The sequence below is a fragment of the Balaenoptera physalus genome (genome assembly GCF_965194825.1).
Source record: "Balaenoptera physalus genome assembly, chromosome: 1".
Lineage (NCBI taxonomy): Eukaryota > Metazoa > Chordata > Mammalia > Artiodactyla > Balaenopteridae > Balaenoptera > Balaenoptera physalus.
In genome coordinates, this window is record NC_138882.1 from 181923063 (window position 1) to 181942753 (window position 19691).

A 19691-nucleotide genomic window follows, 5' to 3' on the forward strand; every position below is an offset into this window, starting at 1 on the left:
GTATGTAGAGAGCAGAGAGCAGAGGGAGGGCCCTGAGGGCGTGGTGTCCTGGGGTGGCCCCGTTGCTGCCACCGCCACTGAGGACGGGAGGTTGCTGAGTGGTCTGCCATGAGGGAGGATGCCTTGGCTTCCCCTTTATGCCATGTTGGTTCCTTTCAGCTGGAGCTGGCCACGGCCAAGAGCGACATGAACCGACACTTGCATGAGTACATGGAGATGTGCAGCATGAAGCGGGGCCTGGACGTGCAGATGGAGACCTGCCGCCGGCTCATCAAAGGCTCTGCAGACAGGTACCCGGCCTTGTCCTCCCTGGCAATGCAGTGGTGGCATCCTTGGGGTGGGTGGCGGGATTTGTGGGGCTGCAACTTATAGCCTGGTGGTTTCACCTGCCCAGGCCATTGGTCCATCCGTCCATCCACCTGTCTGTGCATCCGATGACTATTAGCCTCCTACTGTGTGCTAATGCCTTACACATCTAATCTCACGTGACCGCTCACAACACCCCTGCCCCCATTGATTCAACAGCTACTGTTGAAGGTTTGCTCTGTGCAAAGCCATGGGGATATAGTGATGAGCAGAACATTTGCAGCCCCGGCCCTCCTGGAGCCCACGCCCCACTTCCTGCTGAGCTGGTGGGTGGAGGAGGTGGCCGGGGCTCACCTGTGTCCTTAGGAAGCCATTTTCCTTCCTTTCCCGTCTTCCAACCCAAGGCCATATGGGACTGTCCCCGGGAGACTGACATGCATCAGGCCTCTTTTATTTGCTGGGGGACACCAGAACCAAGACAGAGCCCCTGCCCTCAAGGAACAGACAGCCTTTCGGGGAAGACAGGCATGCTAATAATAAAATGAGATAATACACACAAAATGCTTGGCATGAAGCACAGATATATTAATTATAATTGTTTCTCTTATCATGACGATATTCTTGCAGGCTGTTGTTTGGGCTGTAAGAGAGGGAGAGGCAGGGGGAAGTTGCGTGTGTGTGGCCCTGGGCTTATTAGCATGTCACCTTTAGCTCATTGATTCCCAGAAGCCACTGTTGTTATTCCCATTGTTTGGATGGAGGAGTGGGCCCGTAGGCAGGGAAAATAGCTTGCGCCAGGCCCCCCAGCTCAGCAGTGATAAAGTGAGAATTCAAAACCAGTGCTATTAACCACTGTCCTGTGTGGCCTCCCTTTGGGCTCTGAGTTAATTGTCCAGACGTGTGTTAGGTGATGGGAGTGTAAAAACTGAGCTTGACCCGTGGTTTCTGCTCCCAAGGAGCTCTCAGCACCAAGCAATTAGAGAGGCGGGTGCAGGGCCTCCCAATAGGTCTCCATAGCCACGTTCAACTCCTGGGCTTTGAAGATTCTAAGGCACGTGGTGCAAGGGCGGGCCTCGGGGCAGGATCCCCCTCTGAGGCTAGGTTTTCCAGGAATGGCTGCTCCGTCTTTCCAGCTCTTTGAATCCCTTCAGAGGTCCTCAGGCTGCCCTCTGATGTCCCCCATTCTCTTGTGCCTTCCAGGAATTCACCGTCCCCTAGCTCCATGGCCAGCAGCGACTCAGGAAGTACAGACGAGATCCAGGATGAGTTTGAGCGGGAGGCGGATGTGGAGCCCATGGTCAGCTGATGACTGATGTCCCCCAGCCCGTGCCTGGTGGTCTTGGTGATGGGGCCTCTGCCCGCCTCTCCCCACGGGGCCAGGAAGTGGGGCTCCAGCCCTCGCCACGCAGACTTCCTATGCCCTCCCTTCTCTGGAGGCCCCAACGGACCGCTGCTTCCTTCCTTCCTTCCGCCCACCACCAACCAGTGCCCCTTCTCCATCCACCCACCCAAGGAATGGTGCTGTCAATTTCTATTGTTCTCCACATTACAAATGCAGACTTCTGTCCGGACGATGCAGTGTTAACTGTGCCTTTTCCCTTAAGCTGAGCCACTTTGAGCTCCAAAGAATTATTCCTAGCAGGTGTTTTTATACAGAACTCTAAGGTGAGGGTGCGGGGTGGGGGGGGGCCCTGGCGTGGTACAATGCCGTTTTCTACCCTCCCACCTGCTCCTCTGATTGGCCATAAGCTCTGCCCTCCCTCCTCTTCTGGAGTTGGACTTGGGATGGCCCACCTCCCCCCAGGAAGGAGCTGTTTGCCTTTGCGAGCTTTCCAGGCCTGGGTGGGGGAATTCCTGAGGGTTTTTCACTTACCGAAAGAGAGAAAAGATGGAAGGAGGGAGGGAAGACAAATTTTTCTTTTCTTTCTGGATCGAGTGGCAAAGCAGAGGGCCAAGGCACTGTGGGGGAAGGCGGAACCTCACTGTGTTTAAACTACTATGCAAAAAACAAAACAAAAAAAAAGCAGCTTGCCTTATACCATTGTGGAAGGTAGGCCCTCTCCTAGATCCCTGGTTTTCCCCTGGAGCTGGGAGGGAGGCAGAAGCTAGGGCGATCTCTCTCGCAACCTCTGAGGGTGAGCACTGACTTGGGAGGGAGTTTGGTCAAGGTCGTTAGCGAGGCCTGGGCCCCGTAAGGCCCTCGGCCACCTGACTGCTTGCTTTCTTGGGACCTCTGTGGGTTGGAGTTGGGGAGCGGGTCTTTTATTGCCCTGATGACTTGATGTTTTTCCCAGCCAACAGTAAGGGGTTATAGATCTGTAATTTCTCTGTGAGAAAGTCTGGAGGGGGCCAGGCCTGGTATCTACCCCCTCCACCTCGGAGCTGGGTCGGTACCGCCCGCCGCCATCTTGGTTCTCCACTGTGCCGCAGTGGCCCACTCTTTAGCCACTGGCAGGCATTGGGAAGGGGAGGGGAGGGAGCCAGCGGGGGCTGCTGGCAGAGAGGAGGTGGTGAGAGTAGGAGCTCGAGTAAGAACCGTCCTTGTTCTGCTCATGGACATAAGCTCACCTTTTCCCATAATTCCCTGATTGAGCAGTTGGGGAGTTCAGCTGAGCCATATCTCCCCAGACCTGAGAGGGCCTGAGTCAAAGGGCACTGTGTGGCGGCCACCCCCAGATCTCAGCTTGGAGCCAGCAGAGCCAGCTTTGCTCGTTTTTTAAATTTCTTTTTGGACCCACTACTGTGGGTGTGATTGCTGATTTTTGTTTTGGTTGGCCCAGGAGCTCCCCCTGGAGGTCAGAGGAGCAAAATGTGCCCAAGGCCCAGAGCTCCTTGCTACTCACTGCTTGTGTCTGCAGGCAGAGGGGGAAATCTGGCCTTGTGTAGATCAGGCCCCCTGTCTTTCCTCCCAGGGTACCAGTGATCTGTAAGGACCTCCTCTCTCTTCCGTTTTCCCCCACCTGTTTTGCAGTCTTAAAATCATTGTACATAATATTCATATTATATAAATATATATATATATATATGGAGGGAGAGGAGATTGTTAGTGATTGTGTGTAATTTTATTTATCAGAACTTGGTGGCCTTTATTGTGAGTTTTTTCCTTTTTTGTTGTTGTTGTTGTGGAGGAACCTCCTGCTGTTTCCCTGTGAAAGTCTGGCTGAAAGTCTTCCATTCCCAGAATCTCTTATTAGCCAAATAGTCCCTTGTTGGGTACGTGGAGGGACGAGGTTTCGGAGGAGAGATCACCCCTTCTCCTCCTCCTCACTGACCCTTGTTCTCAAGGTTACAGGGTTCAAACATATCAGATTATTATTGTCGTTATTGTTATTGTTGTTTTAGTTTTAGTTTTATTTTAACCAAAGGTTATCAGAGCCAGTTGGGCTTGGACCTCAGCTGCTGAAAAGATTTTCCGTTTCTGGGAGGCTGGGAAACTGGCTGCCTCTCTGGCCTCCTCTGCCCAGGGTGAGGGAGGCATTGAATGCCGTGGACAGGTAGGCAGAGTGGAGGCCTGCCCCAGGTTTTTCCTCAAGGTGGTGGGAGGGTGACAGACCTATCTTTAGAGTTAAGACAGTTAGGCAACAATGTAAGTATTTGGGGGTGACTAAGGTTACCATGGTGATTGCTGTCCAATGGTATTATTTTTGCTTTCCCCCTTGGATACATAGGATATTTGTCTCTGGGGACTAGTGTACTCTGAATTTATCTGGGGAGTATGGAAATGGCAGGAGCCAGAGTCAGATGCTGGCCAGAAAGATCCGTCTTGCTGGTTTTCAATAGCTGTTCTTGCTGGGGAGCAAGGACTTGGGGCTGTTGGATGGGGGACAGCAAGAGTGTTAGTGACCTGCCTTCAGGGTGCGGTCCTGGTTTTGGCCTGGCTGCCTCCCTCCGCACCAAGTTCTTTTTTGAGTTAGTTGCCAGTGGGCCCCGCTTGTACCCTTGCCATGGGCCCACAGCTTGCCGAGAAAGACCCCAACGCTCGCTGGGGCAGCACCAGGTCCAGTTGGGATGAACTGGTCCATCCTTTGTAAAGATGTAAATACTGAATTTTGGTTTTCTATTTCTCAGCCCAGTGTCATATTGACATTGGTATTTTAGAATTGGTCTCAGATGGGCTCTCCTGTGCTGCCCTCTCTCACTCTCCTATTTTGGGGGGTTTTATAAAAAGAGAGGATTGGGGAGGGACAGGGAGAATAGCTTCCTTTGGGCTCCCTGTTTGTGGAACACACACACACACACACACACACACACACACACACACACTTCTCTGAGACTCTGAACAGGGAAAAAAATGATTGGCAAGTAAACACATTTTGTTTTCTTGTGGCAGTATGTCTAGAGGTCTCTGACAGGCCTGTCCATCATGGACTTAGCTCTATGGATGTAGCTCAGATGACCTTTGGAGAATCAAACCACTTTGGCTTGGGATGGGGGAGAGGGTGTGGGGCAGGGGATCATGTAAGGTGTAACTTAAGCTAAATGTAATCTATTTATAAAGCAAGAGACTCTCATCTATTTTTATGAAAGGAAAGTTTTTTTTTAAATCTAGGGTAGGCAGTTATGGTAGCCCAGCATTTTTCTGTGGACAGATGCATGTTGCTGCTGGATTTAATATAATCAGTACCCCTCACCTGTCTCCGCATCCTCACCACCTACTCATCCACACCCACGAGCGGCTTCAGCAGAGCGTAGGTCACCCCTCACCTCATTTCCTTGTCCCTTGATCCCCCAGCTCCTTGGTCCTTTGAAGTCCAGAGGGCTGGGCACTTGTGGGAGTGGGTGGGCAGTGGGGAATTCAGAACGGAGGTGGGTGGTGGGAGGGAAAGGGGGCACTAGGTAGGGGACAAGCTCTGCTTCAGAGGGTGGGCTCCGATTAGTTGCTCAAACTCTGGTCTGCCAAGATCCATTGCCAAGTCAGCTGTGTTTGGAGAGAGCTGAGAAGCAGTAGGGTGTGGGTGGCAATGGGCCGTTGGTTCATGGAGCCCACAGCTTCCTTGGGGCCTGGGCCTCAGTGGGTCCAAGGTTGTCAGGCAGCTGGAGCAGGAGTGCAAATGCCATGAGATGCCTACAGCCCAGCCCTGGCTGTGCCAACCCCAGGCCAAGGCCTGGGATGTAGTCCTTGCTGTGCTCTTCCAGGGACCTGGATGAGGAACTAGGGTGCTGGGAGCTTCCTGGGTCCTCCACCTTGAGACACTAAGCTCTGGTTCTAGAAGGGCACTCTCCTAGAGTGGGGAGTCTGGAAGCAGCCAGGTGGGTGTCGGTAAAGGCAGATTCTCCCTGGAAGGGAATTTTCCATGAGTGGAAGATTTCCAGGCTCAGGGTGGGCTGCGTGTTAGTCTCAGGCTAAATCCCTCACCATTCCCTCTGCCAAGCCCTCAAAGAGATGAGGCAAAGGCAACCCCACCCACAGACCCCTTCGTGGACATTTTAGCATCTACCTGATTTTTAGCCCCATCCAGGGAGACTTTCTATCCTGAAGTCCCATCCCACCCCACTGTTGCTGTTTGTCTGCCAGCTGGGTCTAGTGTCAAGGGGAAGGGGGGGTTTATATTCATTGAAAGACTACTGATCCTACCGGAAACCAACCTGTTTACTGTACTGTTGTAAATATCATGCCCTTTATATCCTGTATATTGGCTTCTTTTAAATAAAGTGAAATGTCTTAGAATTGATGGTGCCTTGTTTTTTTTTAAATTAAGGATTAAAAAAAATTAAGGATAAAGAGGTGATGGGGAGGGGCAAGAGGACGGTGGGCCACATAACCACTAAAACAATTAGCTGATTAGTGATCAAATAGGGAAATTTCACATCACCTGTTATATTTGCATCTCACAATAAAATCTTTGGAAGTAGTTAAAGCAGGAATTATTATACATATTTTACAGAAGGGGAAGAGAGCCAGAGAGATCACAGACTGAATAACTGGCATAGCCTGGTTTGAAGTTGAGGTCCTGTTAATCACATCGACCCCATTTCATAAACCTCCTCACAGTGCCCTTGAAAGGCTACCTCCTAGGCTCTGGATTTGACACTGTCCAATATTCTAGTTTCTTTCTGTTAATGGCTGAATTCAGGGAGACATTGACCTGTGTGAACTGGGCCCATGACTAGGGTTTTCTTCAAGGATGAAGAAAAACAGCCACTACCAATTCCAATTAACTTTTTACCATCTCTAAGACTTGTGCTTAATGTACAAATGGCTCTCCGAATCTGCCAGTTTCTCATCCTTGGATAGGGAAGGCTGACTGTACTGTGCCATCTTATGTAAGTGACTTGAGCATCGTGGATTTGGTATCTGCAGGGGCTGCTGGAACCAATGCCACACCAAGACTGGGGGACGACTGTAGTTTCCTTTCCCACTCCCTACTCTGTTTAAATTCTCCAAAGTGCCTTAAAGAGTGTGCCCTCCTGGAGAAAGGAGTAGCATGAAATAATGAGGGCGTTCTAAGGTGGGTATTATTACCCCCACTTTACAGACTTGGAAACTGAAGCCCAGGAAAAATTACGTATTTCGCCCTTGTCATAGGGAGAAACCATGATCAGCAACTGAACTCTGACTCCTAAGCAAGTTCTTGGTACACGCTGCTGGAGGAAATATAAACAGATATATTAGAAGAGAGCGTTAGAAAAGCTATAACAGTACTTTAGGAATCGAATGGGTCCCTAAGATTCCATCCTCTGGAAGACTTCAGAATCTGAGTTTTAAATAACGTTCACGTGTTCATCATGCAGAAAACTTCCCTGAAAATTCAAATTTTGGTGCGGGGCACAAAAATAAAGCACAGGAGCAACTGGTTCCGCGTCCATAGGCTTTGAAGGAAAGCCTGAGCATAGACTGGCTCCGGTTTTATCTTTTATTGATCGTAATTTGCAAAGTAGCAGGCTGATTTATCTAAGCGCTAGGCCTCAGGAAGCTGGGTGGCCCCGCGCCAGGCCGGGAGGAGGAGGGCGGATCAGTCCCAACCAGGAGGCTAGAGCCAGGGGCAGCAGGCTCATTCCAGGGGCTGCAGCCCCCGAGTTGAGGTAGGGGGCTGGCCGCTATGCGGCCCTGCACGGTCGAATATTCTGGCAGCCACTGGCCAAGGACAGCAAGAGTGGTAGCGCTGGGACTCCAGCTGCACCTGACTGGCAGATCCACTGTCCTTCCGCGCCGCCTCACACGTGTCCCATTCCCGCTCTCTTATTGGCTGCTTCAGCTCCTCTATCCCGGCCTAAGAAGGCGGCTACATGACCGCCCCTCTGATTGGTCCAGGAGCTTCCATGTGTCATTCTGATTGGTCGATGGAGCTCACTCCCTTTTGCCCTCGGCCCCCTTTGGAGGGCGACTGGGTCATACCATAAGGAGAGGAGGGGGAAGTGTGTACATTTCAAGGCTTCTCTTTTGGGCAATTTTGCCCTATGTCACATAACGTCCTTTATCATGCCCTCAAAAGGGAATTGTCTTATTAGCAGAAGGTAAATACAGAGGCGTTTCGGTTGAGCCTGGCTTGGAGGACGGCTGGGGTGACATGTTCCCCCCGCCAGCCGAGGTGGTGCGCTCAGGGCGGGGCAGCGCAGTAGAGCCGCTCCGGGGGCGAACGGTCCTGCGAACAGCAGTGCCGAAAGCTCAAGATGCTGCTGCCGCGGGTCGCACTTCGCGGCGCCCTGCGGGCTCGCCCGTGGAGGGCTGTCGGGTGAGTGAGCACCGGGCCTGGGGAGGCCCCTTGCGGCGCCTGCTGGCCCGGGGTCCCGGGAGTCACTGGGCGCTCCCTCGCCCCCGAGCCGGACTCCCTCCCTTCCATACCCTCGCCGGGTTTCCCAGGGTCTCTCCTCCGCCGGGGGTCACTTCCTCTGATGCCGCCCGACCCCCACGCAGGCCTTCCTCCCATTGCTATCCCCCCGTCTTCCAAAGGTCTTCCTTCAGCTAGGGGGACCCCCTTCCCGAATCCTGCAGCGGGGTGGGGTGCCTCGGTGCCCTGTTGGCTCCCACGCTTAGAAAGTAGCCGCTTAATCACTCGTCCTTCTCCTGATACTGGATCTTCGAAATTTGCCCACCGCCGGAGTGCAGTGCCTTCCTCCCAGGGCACCTCTTTTTAGCACACCCCGCTTCTCACCTCCCCACCCTCGGTCTCACATTCAGGACCCTACCTGGGTCTTCCCTCTCTTCTGTCCACCGGCATTTCTATTTCTCTCTTTTCTCCTTCCCCTTTTTTCAAGTTAAGTGTTGGGCAGAAAAAAGGACTCCTTTCTTCTGATAGGTGGAATAATAATACTTATGGAGTGCGTTGAACGTGCCAAACCTGTGCTACGCACTTGGGGTATGTGCCTCATTGTGATGATTAATAAATAAGTTGCTACATGTAAAGTGCATTGAACAGTGCCTGGCGCATAGGCAGTGCCCAGTTGCTATTAATCATGACCATCATTATCACTCTTATTTAAACTTCTCCTGTGGGTAGCTGTTATTCCAAATTACAGATGAAGAAACCAAGGTGCAGTTTCAGAGTGGAGCTGCCCTGCAAACACAGATTTGCAAACCCCCGCACTGTGGAGTTGGGTTCCTGGACCCTTGCCCACTCAGCGACAAATGTTCTCAGAGCCCCTTTCTGCCTCTGGGCTTGGTGGAGAAGGTAGGTAGCACACAGGTCCTGCCCCAGAGGGGCTCACAGTCTGGAGAGGCTGCACCCCTATGGACCCGTGTTTCTGTCCACCTCCCTTTCCGAGCTGGGCAGCTCCTGCCCCCAGTGTTTGCCTGACCTCTAGGACTCACCAGTTACGTCTCGCCTGCTGAGCTATGCCCTTTCTGAGTTAATCAATGTCCTAAGGGATGGTGCAGGGGTGCCCTGGGCACGGATAAGTCCCAGCGCTGCTGTGTATTCTCTGTGGCGGGGTGGGATAAGGAAGAGGACATGGACAAGAAGGGCTCTTTTTCCAAACTGAGGACGGGGGCCACGCTCACTACACCCTCAGCGTGGTCCCATTTGCAGGCCTCTCCCTGCACTCTGAGACCATCCCTCTCAGACCCTAGATGGAAGCCACATAGATTCACCTGTTTGCTGAGTACCTACCGTGTGCACGTGCTTTGCTAAACACTGCAGGGGGGGGGGGGTGGTACCCAGGGGATTTACACGTGGATGGGAGCCTTCCAAGAGTTTTCAGTGTAATGAGGAAGAAAGCCTTAAACATTAAAAACAAAAACAAAAAAACCCTCTAATATCTGGTAGAAAGAAATCCCTATTCTGAAAAAAAAAAAAAAGCTCATAACAGCAATAGTTATCAAGCAATCAAGTACCATAGGCCTGATTGTGCAGATAAGTCCTGCATTATTACCATTTTACAGATGGGAAACTTATCTGCCTGTTAAGACAAATGTGAGACCAAAATCACAGTCAGTCTGACTCCAAGACTCATGCTCTTAATTACAAAGCCTCCTGAGTGGAGAAAAAGCATTTTGCAATCAGAGAAAGCGTTTTGCAACCAGATCTGCCGGTTCAGGTTACTTCTTCAGATACAGCAGCTGGCCCGCTGCCCCAGACCGGGTTTCCAACCTCGGCAGTATTAACATTTGAGTCTGATAACCCTTCACTGTGGGGCACCGTCCTATGGTCCTATGCATTGCGGGATGTTTAGCAACATCCCTGGCCTCCGCCCACCAGATGCCATAGCATCCCCCAGTCGTGACAACAAAATAATGTCTCCAGACGTTGCCAAATGTCACCTGGGGGGCAAAATCACTCCTAGTTGAGAGCCATGGTTCTAGGAAAACAGTTTTGGTGTTTGGTCACTTGTTCATTTAGTCGACAGATATTTAGAACACTCCTGTGGCATGCCATGTCTGCATTTATGGAGAAACAGCTTTAGGACGTTTTCAGTGATATCTCTCAGTGTTCTGTACGTGAAGCTCTAGTGCTGAGAAAAACCATCTCTTGGGGAACTGGCATGGGTGATGTTCTGTAGTGTTTCCCTTTCTGCCTGGAGTGCCAGGAATCTCAACCAATTTTTAAACATACTCTTGATTGTGCATTTTCTTTTTATTTAATTAGTAGGTGTCCATTGTACAAAGTACAGATAAAGCAAAAAAGGGTTACAAAAAATCGCCTGGCAGCTCACCACACAGAGGGAACCACTGCTGTCACTTTGATTACTAGCCTTTTAATATTCTAGGAATATATATGCTTTAGAAAAACAACATAAAAATGGGCTCCCCTGCAAATCCATTTTTGTAGCTTGCTTTTTCACTTGAGACTTCTCTACCATATTATATGTCCCCAGGGCCTAGAACTGTGACTGCCACCTGGGAAGCCCTCAGCAAACATTTGGTGAATGAAAGAACGATTACGTGATTCCTTCCTTGCCAACAGAGATTTATCACAACCAGTCTGGGAGACAATCACGACAAACACCTGGCCTTTACGGATGGCCCGGGGATGGTCACTACGGGCTACCATTTACCTTTTATGTGGATGATGTTACTTAGCTCCTCAGCAACCTATGCTGTGGGTGTTACTATACCCACTTCACGGATTAAACAGCTGAGGCCTGTGGAAGTTAAGGAAAACTTGTCCAAGGCCTTAAGCTGTAAACACCAGACCTCCCAATTGATTGCCTTTTGTCTCCTTTGGCCCTGACCTGCCTGCCCTTTTCTCTGTTTCATTAACTTTGTCATGGGTGTCCTCTGCAAATTCTCTTTGGAAAGAGCCACAATACACATTTATATATAAATTTAATAAATAAAAGAACTAACCCAGGCTCATAGGAAGCTTACAATCAATGTTAATTTTTGTCCCTTACATACTCTTGTATCTGACCTCGCTGGGTGCCGGGGTCCAGAGGTGACTCCAGTTCAGCCCCACCCCCCAGTGTCAGGGGGCTTGCGGGCTGGAATTCCCCTGCAGAAATCCTGGTAACTTTGGACCCCTCTCAGCCCACCAGCCTGTCTAATTTTCCCAATTTCAAAACCCCCCAGTGCTTGTCCCAGCCTGCCCGCCCCTGGGATGGGCAGAGGCTGTGCTGGGCTGGGGCCTGGTACCTCCCACCATTCCCTGGACATACTCTGCCCTTTCACTCCTCCAAGCGGTGGCCAGGGCAGTGCCTCTTGCCTGGAATGTCCTCCCCTGGTGAACCCATGCTCACCCAGCACTTTGTGGCCTTGCCAAGGCAGCTCTCCTTTGGCCCTTCAGTGCCCTATCTGTAAAACGGGAATAATCCTATTAACAGGCATGTAGCACAAGGATTAGAGATGATGTGACAAGTGGCTTGGTGGGGGCCTGGGACTCAGTGTGCGCTCTGTGAATAAATTGAGTAAAAGAATAAGTAGAACCTACAATGATCATAATACTTGCTTCTAAAGGTGTCAAAATCCCCACTCAGGCAGCAGTCGGCACCAGCACACGGACCCTGGGGAACTTGGCTTCCGGTGCCCAGCACCTGGCTCGGCACACAGCAGGTGCTGAACAGTTGCTGTTGGAGTGGCCCACAGGACAGCCTGGGGTGGATCCTGGCTCTACCTCTTAGCAGCTGTGTGGCCCTGGGCAGGTTGCTTGACCTCTCTGTGCTGCCTCTTGTTCCCACGTGGAAAAGAAAGATAATAGTTGCTACCTTGTGGAATTTTCTTGGAGAGTAAACGAATTCATACACGAAAACCACTTTGAAGAGTGGCCAGCACCTAGAAAACTTAATAAGTGTTGCTTCAAGCATTATTTTGATCCCCTCCCCAACTAGCGGGCATTGTTATGCAGTGAAAGCCCTGAGCTTCACTTCCCACCTCAGGGTGGCCTCTTTGCTCAGGTGGGAAGAGAGGAGGTGCCAGCTGGGCGGTGAGGAGGATGAACCTGTCCCATTCAGCTGGCCAAAGGTGTCTGAGATGCTCCCCATGTTTCTGCCAAAGCATGTCTCCCAGGTGAGGAAACCTGGGTTCAGATCCTGCACCGTCACTCCACCAGCTGTGACCATGAGCTCTTAATCTCTGAACCTCAGCTTCCTCGCTGTACAATAGAGGTAATAAGAGTTTGCAGGGTAATATATTTGTAGGGTGGATTCAATGAGGTCATCACTTAGCACTATGCCAGGCATGCCGTAAAAGCTTCAGAAAAGTTCTTTGAACTGGGCTTCAGGCCCCTCCCTTCTGACCCTGCCCTGGGCTCTGTACTTTCTCTCAGCTCACCTCCATCACTGGTCCCTTATCTCAGTGATAAGGAGGATTGGTCTTATCAGGTCCCAGATAACAGCCGAAAAGCCCGGAAGCTGCTGAACAAGCAAAGGCAATTTCCTTTCTAGTCCTCTCCTTGGCCTTGGCTGCCCTGACCCCAGCCGCTGGGGACCTGCATCCAGCAAAAGAACATTGGCCTGGGAGTCCTGTCCGTCCCGGGGGCCTGGTGTCCACTTGTGTGTTATTGTTTTAAAGGTATTTCTCAGATGCTTACTGTGGTCTGGGCAGTGTGGGAGCACAGACAATCAGAGCTCTGTGATGAGGGTTGTCACCTGTGAGATGATCTGATAGGGATCCCATCCAGGCAGGGCAAGGCTGGTATCCCCTGCAGAGGGAGATGGGGGTGAGGTGGAGTGGGGAGACCAGGGTGGCAGGATTGCAGCAGATGAGGTGGGAGGGGGTGGGGGGTGATGGGAAATGAGTCTGGAGGCCTCAGTAAGGATTCTGATTCTTTTCTTTTTTTGGCCACGCCACGTGGCATGCGGGATCTTAGTTCCCCGACCCAGGGATTGAACCTGTGCCCCCTGCAGTGGAAGTGCGGGGTCCTAACCACGGGACCGCCAGGAAGTCCCAGGATTCTGATTCTTTATTGTAGAAGAAATGGGAAGCCAGTAAGTTATGAGCCGAGCACTTACCCTCCGTCTCTCTGTGTTGATCATATTTTTATGTTAAGACTATGAAAACCGGTAGCTGCTACCTTTTAAACTTCTGCCCTGGGTGGGACACAGGACTAAGTTTATTCCAGCAGTTTTGAGAGGAGCTTGGAGTCAGTGGAGCCAGAACGACTGTTGTAGTTGTCCAGGCAAAAGCTGATGGTGCCTTGGACCAGGGTGGAGGCGGAGGGGCGGCCTGGGAGCTCAGCCCCTGGCAGCTCAGCCCCTGGCAGCAGCCCCCTCAGTTTTCCCCTTTGTAAATTTCAGAGCTTGCAGGCTCTGTAAATTTCACACGTTGCAGGCTATGTTTTGGTGTTGCAGCCTTTTTAGCTCAGATCCTGGTACCTGCCGAGAGTGGGGAGGGGCAGCTGGGGTCTCAGGCCCAGGCCGTGAAGTCCCCAGGTGCGCAGAAGGGGCACCCCGGGTTGTTCAGGGAAACTGAGTCAACTTCAGACTCTGCCTTATGCTTCTTTCCTGAAGTGGGAGGGCTGAGAGCTGCCCTAAGAAGGTTGGGTTGGATTCACCTCTGTGTCCCAGAGCCAGGCACCTGCCAGGTGTGATGAACACACGGTTTGGGTGAGCCGTTTGACCTCATCTGAGCTATCTCTGCATCCTTGCCATGTGGGATAGATATGTGCTGACTGACTGACTGAATGAATGAATGGGAATACAGTCCTGCCTAGAAGGGCCCCGCAGATCCTTGTAGAGGCCCCAAGTCCTGCGAGTGGTTCACGCTGCCTTTCCCTGAGCCAGTGGAAGGGTGCTCATGTTATCCCAAAGGGCACATGAGCCAAAAAAAAAAAAGAAAGTTTGTCAGGCATCCTTGGATTTTTTTTTGGCTCTAGTTGACTCAGGCTGATCTTTGAACTAGTCTCTGTTCCCTAAGCTACGTTCGGACTGGTGGACAGTGGGGCCAGGGCCTGGAGACTTTCCAGGCAGAGAGAAAGCCACAGGGGCATGTGATCCTGAGGTCACAGTGGACCTCTGCCCTGGGGAAGGTAGGGGGAGACGTGTAGGATTTCTGTTTCTGACGTTGCTTGGGAGGGAACAGGGAGAGGAGGGCTGGTAGCTGCTACCTCTTGAACTTCTGCCCTGGTGGGACACTGGGCTACAGTCTATTCCAGCAGTGTTTGCTGAGCCCCCAGGCCAGCCCCTGATCCTCGGGGGTGTCTGGGAACCAGTTTGCCTTTGAAAGCCTGGCCTGGTGGAGTAAACATTCTGGAAGACCTTTACAGTTTCTTAGGAAAACCTAAGAGCAGGAAGGGTGAGGAGAGGCAAGGCTTGTCATCCTTACAATGACCCTGTGAGGAACATGGTGTCACCCATTCTTCAGGTGAGGAAACAGAGGCCTGTGGAGTTTGTAATAATGTGCTGAGGTCTCAAGCAGGTGTGGGGGTCCGTCCGGGCTCTGTCTGCTTCCAGAGCCTTTGCTTTTCACACCCGCCAGGACATGGGGTCAAGAGAGGGCTTGGGCCACCCCGCTTCTGGCTCCCAGCCCAGCACGCAGCGGCTCTCTCCTGGCTTGAAGAGGACCAGGTGATATGTGATTCACTGCTTTGTGGTGGTGTGCTGCTACTGAGGCGGAGAGAGAGGCATCTGGAAACTTCCAGATGGTAGGGGGTGGAGAAGTAGACGCCACCCTCCCCTTTCCTGCCGGGCTGTTGAGACCTGTGGCCACTGAAATTTTCTGGCCTCTCCATTCTTCCCCACCGCAGTAGGTGGAAGGGGGCCGTGTGGATTTTCAGTTTTTGGGCACACGTGTAGCTTTGCGTTATTATTTCTTCAGATCTCCAGAATAACCCCAGGAGATAGGTGTCTCCCTGTTATACCGAGGAATCCAGCTGAAGGTCACACAGCTGCACAGAGGGCGAAGGAGCCTCACATTTCTTCCTCTGTTTGGGGAAGGGTGGGGCCTGAGGCTTGCTGGCTTCCTTGGGTGTGGTGGGTAGGGCTGGGGTGGACCTGGAGGGAGGAGCAGGAGAAAGCCCCAGGGCTCACTTTGCCCTCCTGGGCAACCGGCCCTGCTCCCTCCCCCGTCCGTTCCCTCCCCTTCCACTGCACAGGCCCCTTTCTGCTCTTCCTGACTCAGGCTTCCTGCTCTGGGCCTTTCCCCTTGCTTGTCCCTCTGTCTGGAACGCTCTTCCCAGCTCTTCTCAGACCTCCTTCAGGTCTCTGGCAGAGGTCATCTCCTCCGAGAGGCCCTCCCTGACCACCCCCGCTGAAGCAGTCCTGCCCTTCCCGTTCCTCATTTTCCTATCCCCTTTGTCACCGCTGTGTTCATTTCTTACCTGCGTCCCCCACTGGAGGTCAGCTGCATGCAACCACAGGCCTTGCTGTCTTGGTCACCGCTGTGTCTCCAGAGACGGAGCAGGTGCCCAGTAACCTTGTAGAATCAATGAAGGACCCGCCCTCACGGCCCCCGCTTTTGTGTCCTTCCTCCTGGCCTCCCCGGCTGGGTCTTTGAGCCCCCAGACCCGGTCTCAGTGAGAAAGAAAAAAAAGTGCCCAGTACTCGTAGCCGTTCTGTTTGGATCTCTTGGGCATAAGCAACCTCGCAGAAACCCAGCCTCAGACAAGGTCACCAGAGGCCATGATGAAATGGACAGAACAGGCCCTCTTTTTAGTTTTGTCTAAGCACAGAGGTCACCATGCCACCCCCAAAGTACCAGGCGTCCCCCCCGCTCGCCAAATGAGGAACTGCTACTCTTTCACCCCACCGTAGAATTGCCGAGCTTCCTTATCCAGAGCCAGCCCCAGCTTCCTTAACCCTCCCCAAATTACCCTACTATAACCCAAATCCTATGACAGGTTCTTTCCAACACCTTCATCCCTGGAGGTCCTATGGTCCCCCAGGTGTGTGTCCTCCCTACCTCGGCAACCAGTTATCTGACTCGACCACCCACGGGTGCTGCCCGTGGGGTGTTGACACCAGGGGGAGATAGATCTGGGTTTTTCTGGATTCACATCCAGGTTTCTCTTGATCTTGATCTTGACCTAGTCTTTTTACTTTTAGGATCAAAATTACCTTATTTCTATCACGGTGCCACTGGCGAGGCCCTTCGGATGCCACGATGGCGTTATCAAATCTGATGTGCCCCCTGTGCGCTAGGTGGGCTTTGTCCTCATTATTTTCCTCATTTACAGATGGGGAAACTGAGGCCTGGAGGGGAAGTCCCACCACTGGGGTTCCTCCAGTTCTGGAATGACTGACTCTTTTTGTTTTGTTTTTGAAAAATTTTAAGGCTGTATTTATAACTCTTTTCATTTAAGTATATGTTATTTTGTTTATATACCATTTTCACCAGTATTAAGACAATAGAATATTGTGTGGCTTATTTGGGATCACTTGTGAACAATAATTCTTCATTAACAAAAAAATTTTTTAATTGAGGTATAGTTGATTTACAATGTTGTGTTAATTTCTGCTGTACAGCAGAGTGATTCAGTTATACATATATATACATTCTTTTTTTAAATATTCTTTTCCATTGTGGTTTATCACAGGATATTGAATATAGTACCCTGCGCTCTACAGTAGGACCTTGCTGTTGTTTATCTGTATATCCATACGGTAGCTCACATCTGCGAATCCCAACCCCCCACTACATCCCTCCCCCAACCCCCTTCCCCTTGGCAACCACAAGTCTGTTCTCTACGTCCATGAGTGGAATGACTGACTCTTACCCACCTGTCCTCCCACCTTGGGACCCCCAGACACATTAGGGGTGGAGGCCACTGGTGGGCACTAATCAGTGAGGTCATACAGGTTAAGATTGAATGGGGTCTGCAGAACAAGGAGTTCTTGGAGCGCAGTACCCAGGAATCGGACCCCATACCCCAACAGCAGCTCTCCCTGTGTCTGTAAACCGAGCTCAGAGCACTCCTCCAAGTTCACGGCCCACCTCTTGGCCCTTCTTGCCCACCCGGAGCTCCGCTCTTTGTGCCAAGAGAGTCTCAGCTGTTTCACATTCTGATGAGACTGAGCTCTGGAATGCTCTGACTCTCCTGCTTAGAGAAAGAAGTAACTCGGGTCTGTTTGGAAGAAAGCCTGCATTGTGGGGCAATAAAGGGAGAATAAGCCTTCTCAGTGTGCAAAACACTAAGCCATGCGTTTTGCACCTATGAATTTAAACTTCAGGCAACCAGGGACTTCTCTGGTGGTCCAGTGGTTAGGACTCTGCGCTTCCATTGCAGGGGGCACAGGTTCGACCCCTGGTCGCAGAACTAAGATCCCATGTGACGTGCAGTGCGGCCGGGAAACAAAACAAAACAAAAGAAAGCAAAAAAACTTCAGGCAACCATGTGAGTTTCTATGATTATTCTCACTTGATAGGTGGAGAAATAGGCTCGGAGGAGGCAGGTCACATGCCCGAGGACACAAAGTGGCAGGATCTGGACTTGAACTTGGGTTTTGGATCCCAAGGCTGGTTCCCGTCTCCCAGTTCTGTAGTTGCCCTGGATTTCAAGATGCTGGGCCAACCTAGGACCCCCTGTCGGAGATAGAAGGGCTGGGGCTGGTGGTGGCCGCTGCTGACCTGTCCACCTCTGTTCCCCACCCTCGCTCCCCAGGCTGTGTTGGAAGCACGTCTCCTCCCTGAAGGTGGCCAACGAGCCCATCTTGGCATTCACGCAGGGAAGCCCTGAGCGAGATGCACTGCAGAAGGTAATGGGAGGGTGGGGGGCACCCAGTGGTGTAGGGCCTGGGGAAGAGATGGCCTTCAGCAGCCCCCATGATACCTCTCCGTGCCGACAGCCACCCACGCCTTCCTGCCTCTGCTCCCAGCCCCGGAAGGAAACTGGGAATCTGGGGAGAGCTGTGCATCTGGAGGGGGTTGGGGGACCTGGGAGCAGCAGGGTGGCAACCTGGGTCTCTTTGGGGTGCCAGGTCAGGGGTCATAAGTCCACAGATATTTTATGCTTAAACACATTCTCCCGGGAATTCCCTGGCAGTCCAGTGGTTAGGAATCTGCGCCTTCACTGCCGAGGGCGCAGGTTCAGTCCGTGGTCGGGGAACTACGATCCCGCAAGCCGCAAAGCCGCAAGGTGCAGCCAAAAAAGAAGAAAAAGAATTCTCCCATTAATTGCCAGTGTTCTAAAATTGTGAGATTTCACATAAATTTCAGACACAGGTTTTTAAATCTTATCTCTAATGGGAAGACCTGGCAACACTGGCCTTACGTTCCTGCAGGACAGTGTGGGAGCTGAGTCTGCCCCTGCCCCTGGGGAGGAAGCACAGCGGCTCTGACCACAGACCCCGCCCGGCCCCCTCCTCATTTCTGTTCCTTCCTGGGTGTCTGCGTTGGCAGACTGCATCGGGGTTTTAGGCGGGAAGTAAAGGGGAAGGAAGTGCTCATCTGACCTCTCGTCCTCTCCCCAGGCCTTGAAGGAGCTGAAGGGCCGGACGGAAGCCATCCCGTGCGTGGTGGGGGACGAGGAGGTGTGGACTTCAGACGTGCAGTACCAGGTGTCGGTAAGTCCAGTGGGCGGGCAGGGCTCAGCCTCTCCCCTGAATCTGGGGTCTGTCTCTCGGGCAGCACATAAGCATGCAACATGGGGTCTCTGCCTCCAAAAGGACTTAGAGTCCCTGCAAGATTTTGAATTCTGTGCACCGGTATAAAACTTCCAAAGGCAGTCTTAGGGGACTCTCGTAGAAGGTGCCAACATCACGCCTGCCAAGAAGAAGTTAAAAACAGCAGCTGCCCCCAGCTTTGCCATCGCTTTGGAAAAGTTGACCCACTCACCAGCCTAGGGAGTAGGAAGCAAGGATAGAATGTCAGAATCAAGGAGAATCTTTCCGTTAACGGATACATACTACTATATATACAGTAGATAAGCAGCAAGGATTCACTGTCTAACACAGGGAACAATATTCGATATCTTGTAATAGCCTGTAATGGAAAATAACTTGAAAAAAAATATGTATAACTGAATCACTTTGCTGTACACCTGAAACTAACACAATATTGTAAATCAACTATACTTAAAAAAAAAAAAAAAAAAAAGATAATCCTTCCAAAGAAAGACAGTCACCAAAGTTCTGGTCTGTATTTGGGAACCAGTGGTCTAGCTGACAATGAGCTCAGCAGAGGTAAGCACCCAGGGCGTGGCCAGGTGTCACCTCCTCCTAGAAGCCCTCCTGGTGGAGCCCAGACTCCATCCACAGAGGCATCTGTTGAGACCCTGTCCCCTCTGCATAAGCTCCTCCCTCAGCCCCTGCCACCCCCCTTGGAGGCTGGAAGAGCAGGAGGTTAACTGCCCATTTTACAGATCAGGGGAGAACTCAGAGACAATCAATGACCCTCCTGGGGTGGCACAGTTAGATACGGAACAGGGATGATGGATCCAGTTTCCCCAGAACCATATCCCCTTGATTTTGATTCAAATGAATTCATTCACACCCTGACTATTTCTAAAGGGGATTTCAAAGCAGAGTGTTAATTAGCATATGGCAGCAAGATAATATTCTTGCTGTGACCTGCTGGTCACAAAATCCTGAGGCCCTAGGCGTTTGCTGGAGATGGCCACAGACTTGCCTTTAGGCCTCCT

At 51.7% G+C, this 19691-nt stretch overlaps 2 protein-coding genes across 2 annotated transcripts in view; both read left to right on the plus strand.

Moving 5' to 3' along the window:
* The window catches only part of IFFO2 (intermediate filament family orphan 2), a 51486-nt gene extending 45512 nt beyond the window's left edge, over positions 1–5974 (plus strand). The window contains exons 8-9 of the mRNA XM_082451685.1: positions 160–290; positions 1507–5974. Coding sequence (XP_082307811.1) covers positions 160–290; positions 1507–1612 — 237 coding nt within the window. The 3' untranslated portion in view covers positions 1613–5974. The remainder of the gene's footprint in view (positions 1–159; positions 291–1506) is intronic.
* Positions 5975–7832: 1858 nt separating this feature from the next.
* ALDH4A1 (aldehyde dehydrogenase 4 family member A1) overlaps positions 7833–19691 on the plus strand; it is a 31404-nt gene continuing 19545 nt past the window's right edge. The window contains exons 1-3 of the mRNA XM_082451670.1: positions 7833–7979; positions 17715–17808; positions 18523–18615. Of these exons, the coding sequence (XP_082307796.1) occupies positions 7918–7979; positions 17715–17808; positions 18523–18615 (249 nt within the window). The 5' untranslated portion in view covers positions 7833–7917. The remainder of the gene's footprint in view (positions 7980–17714; positions 17809–18522; positions 18616–19691) is intronic.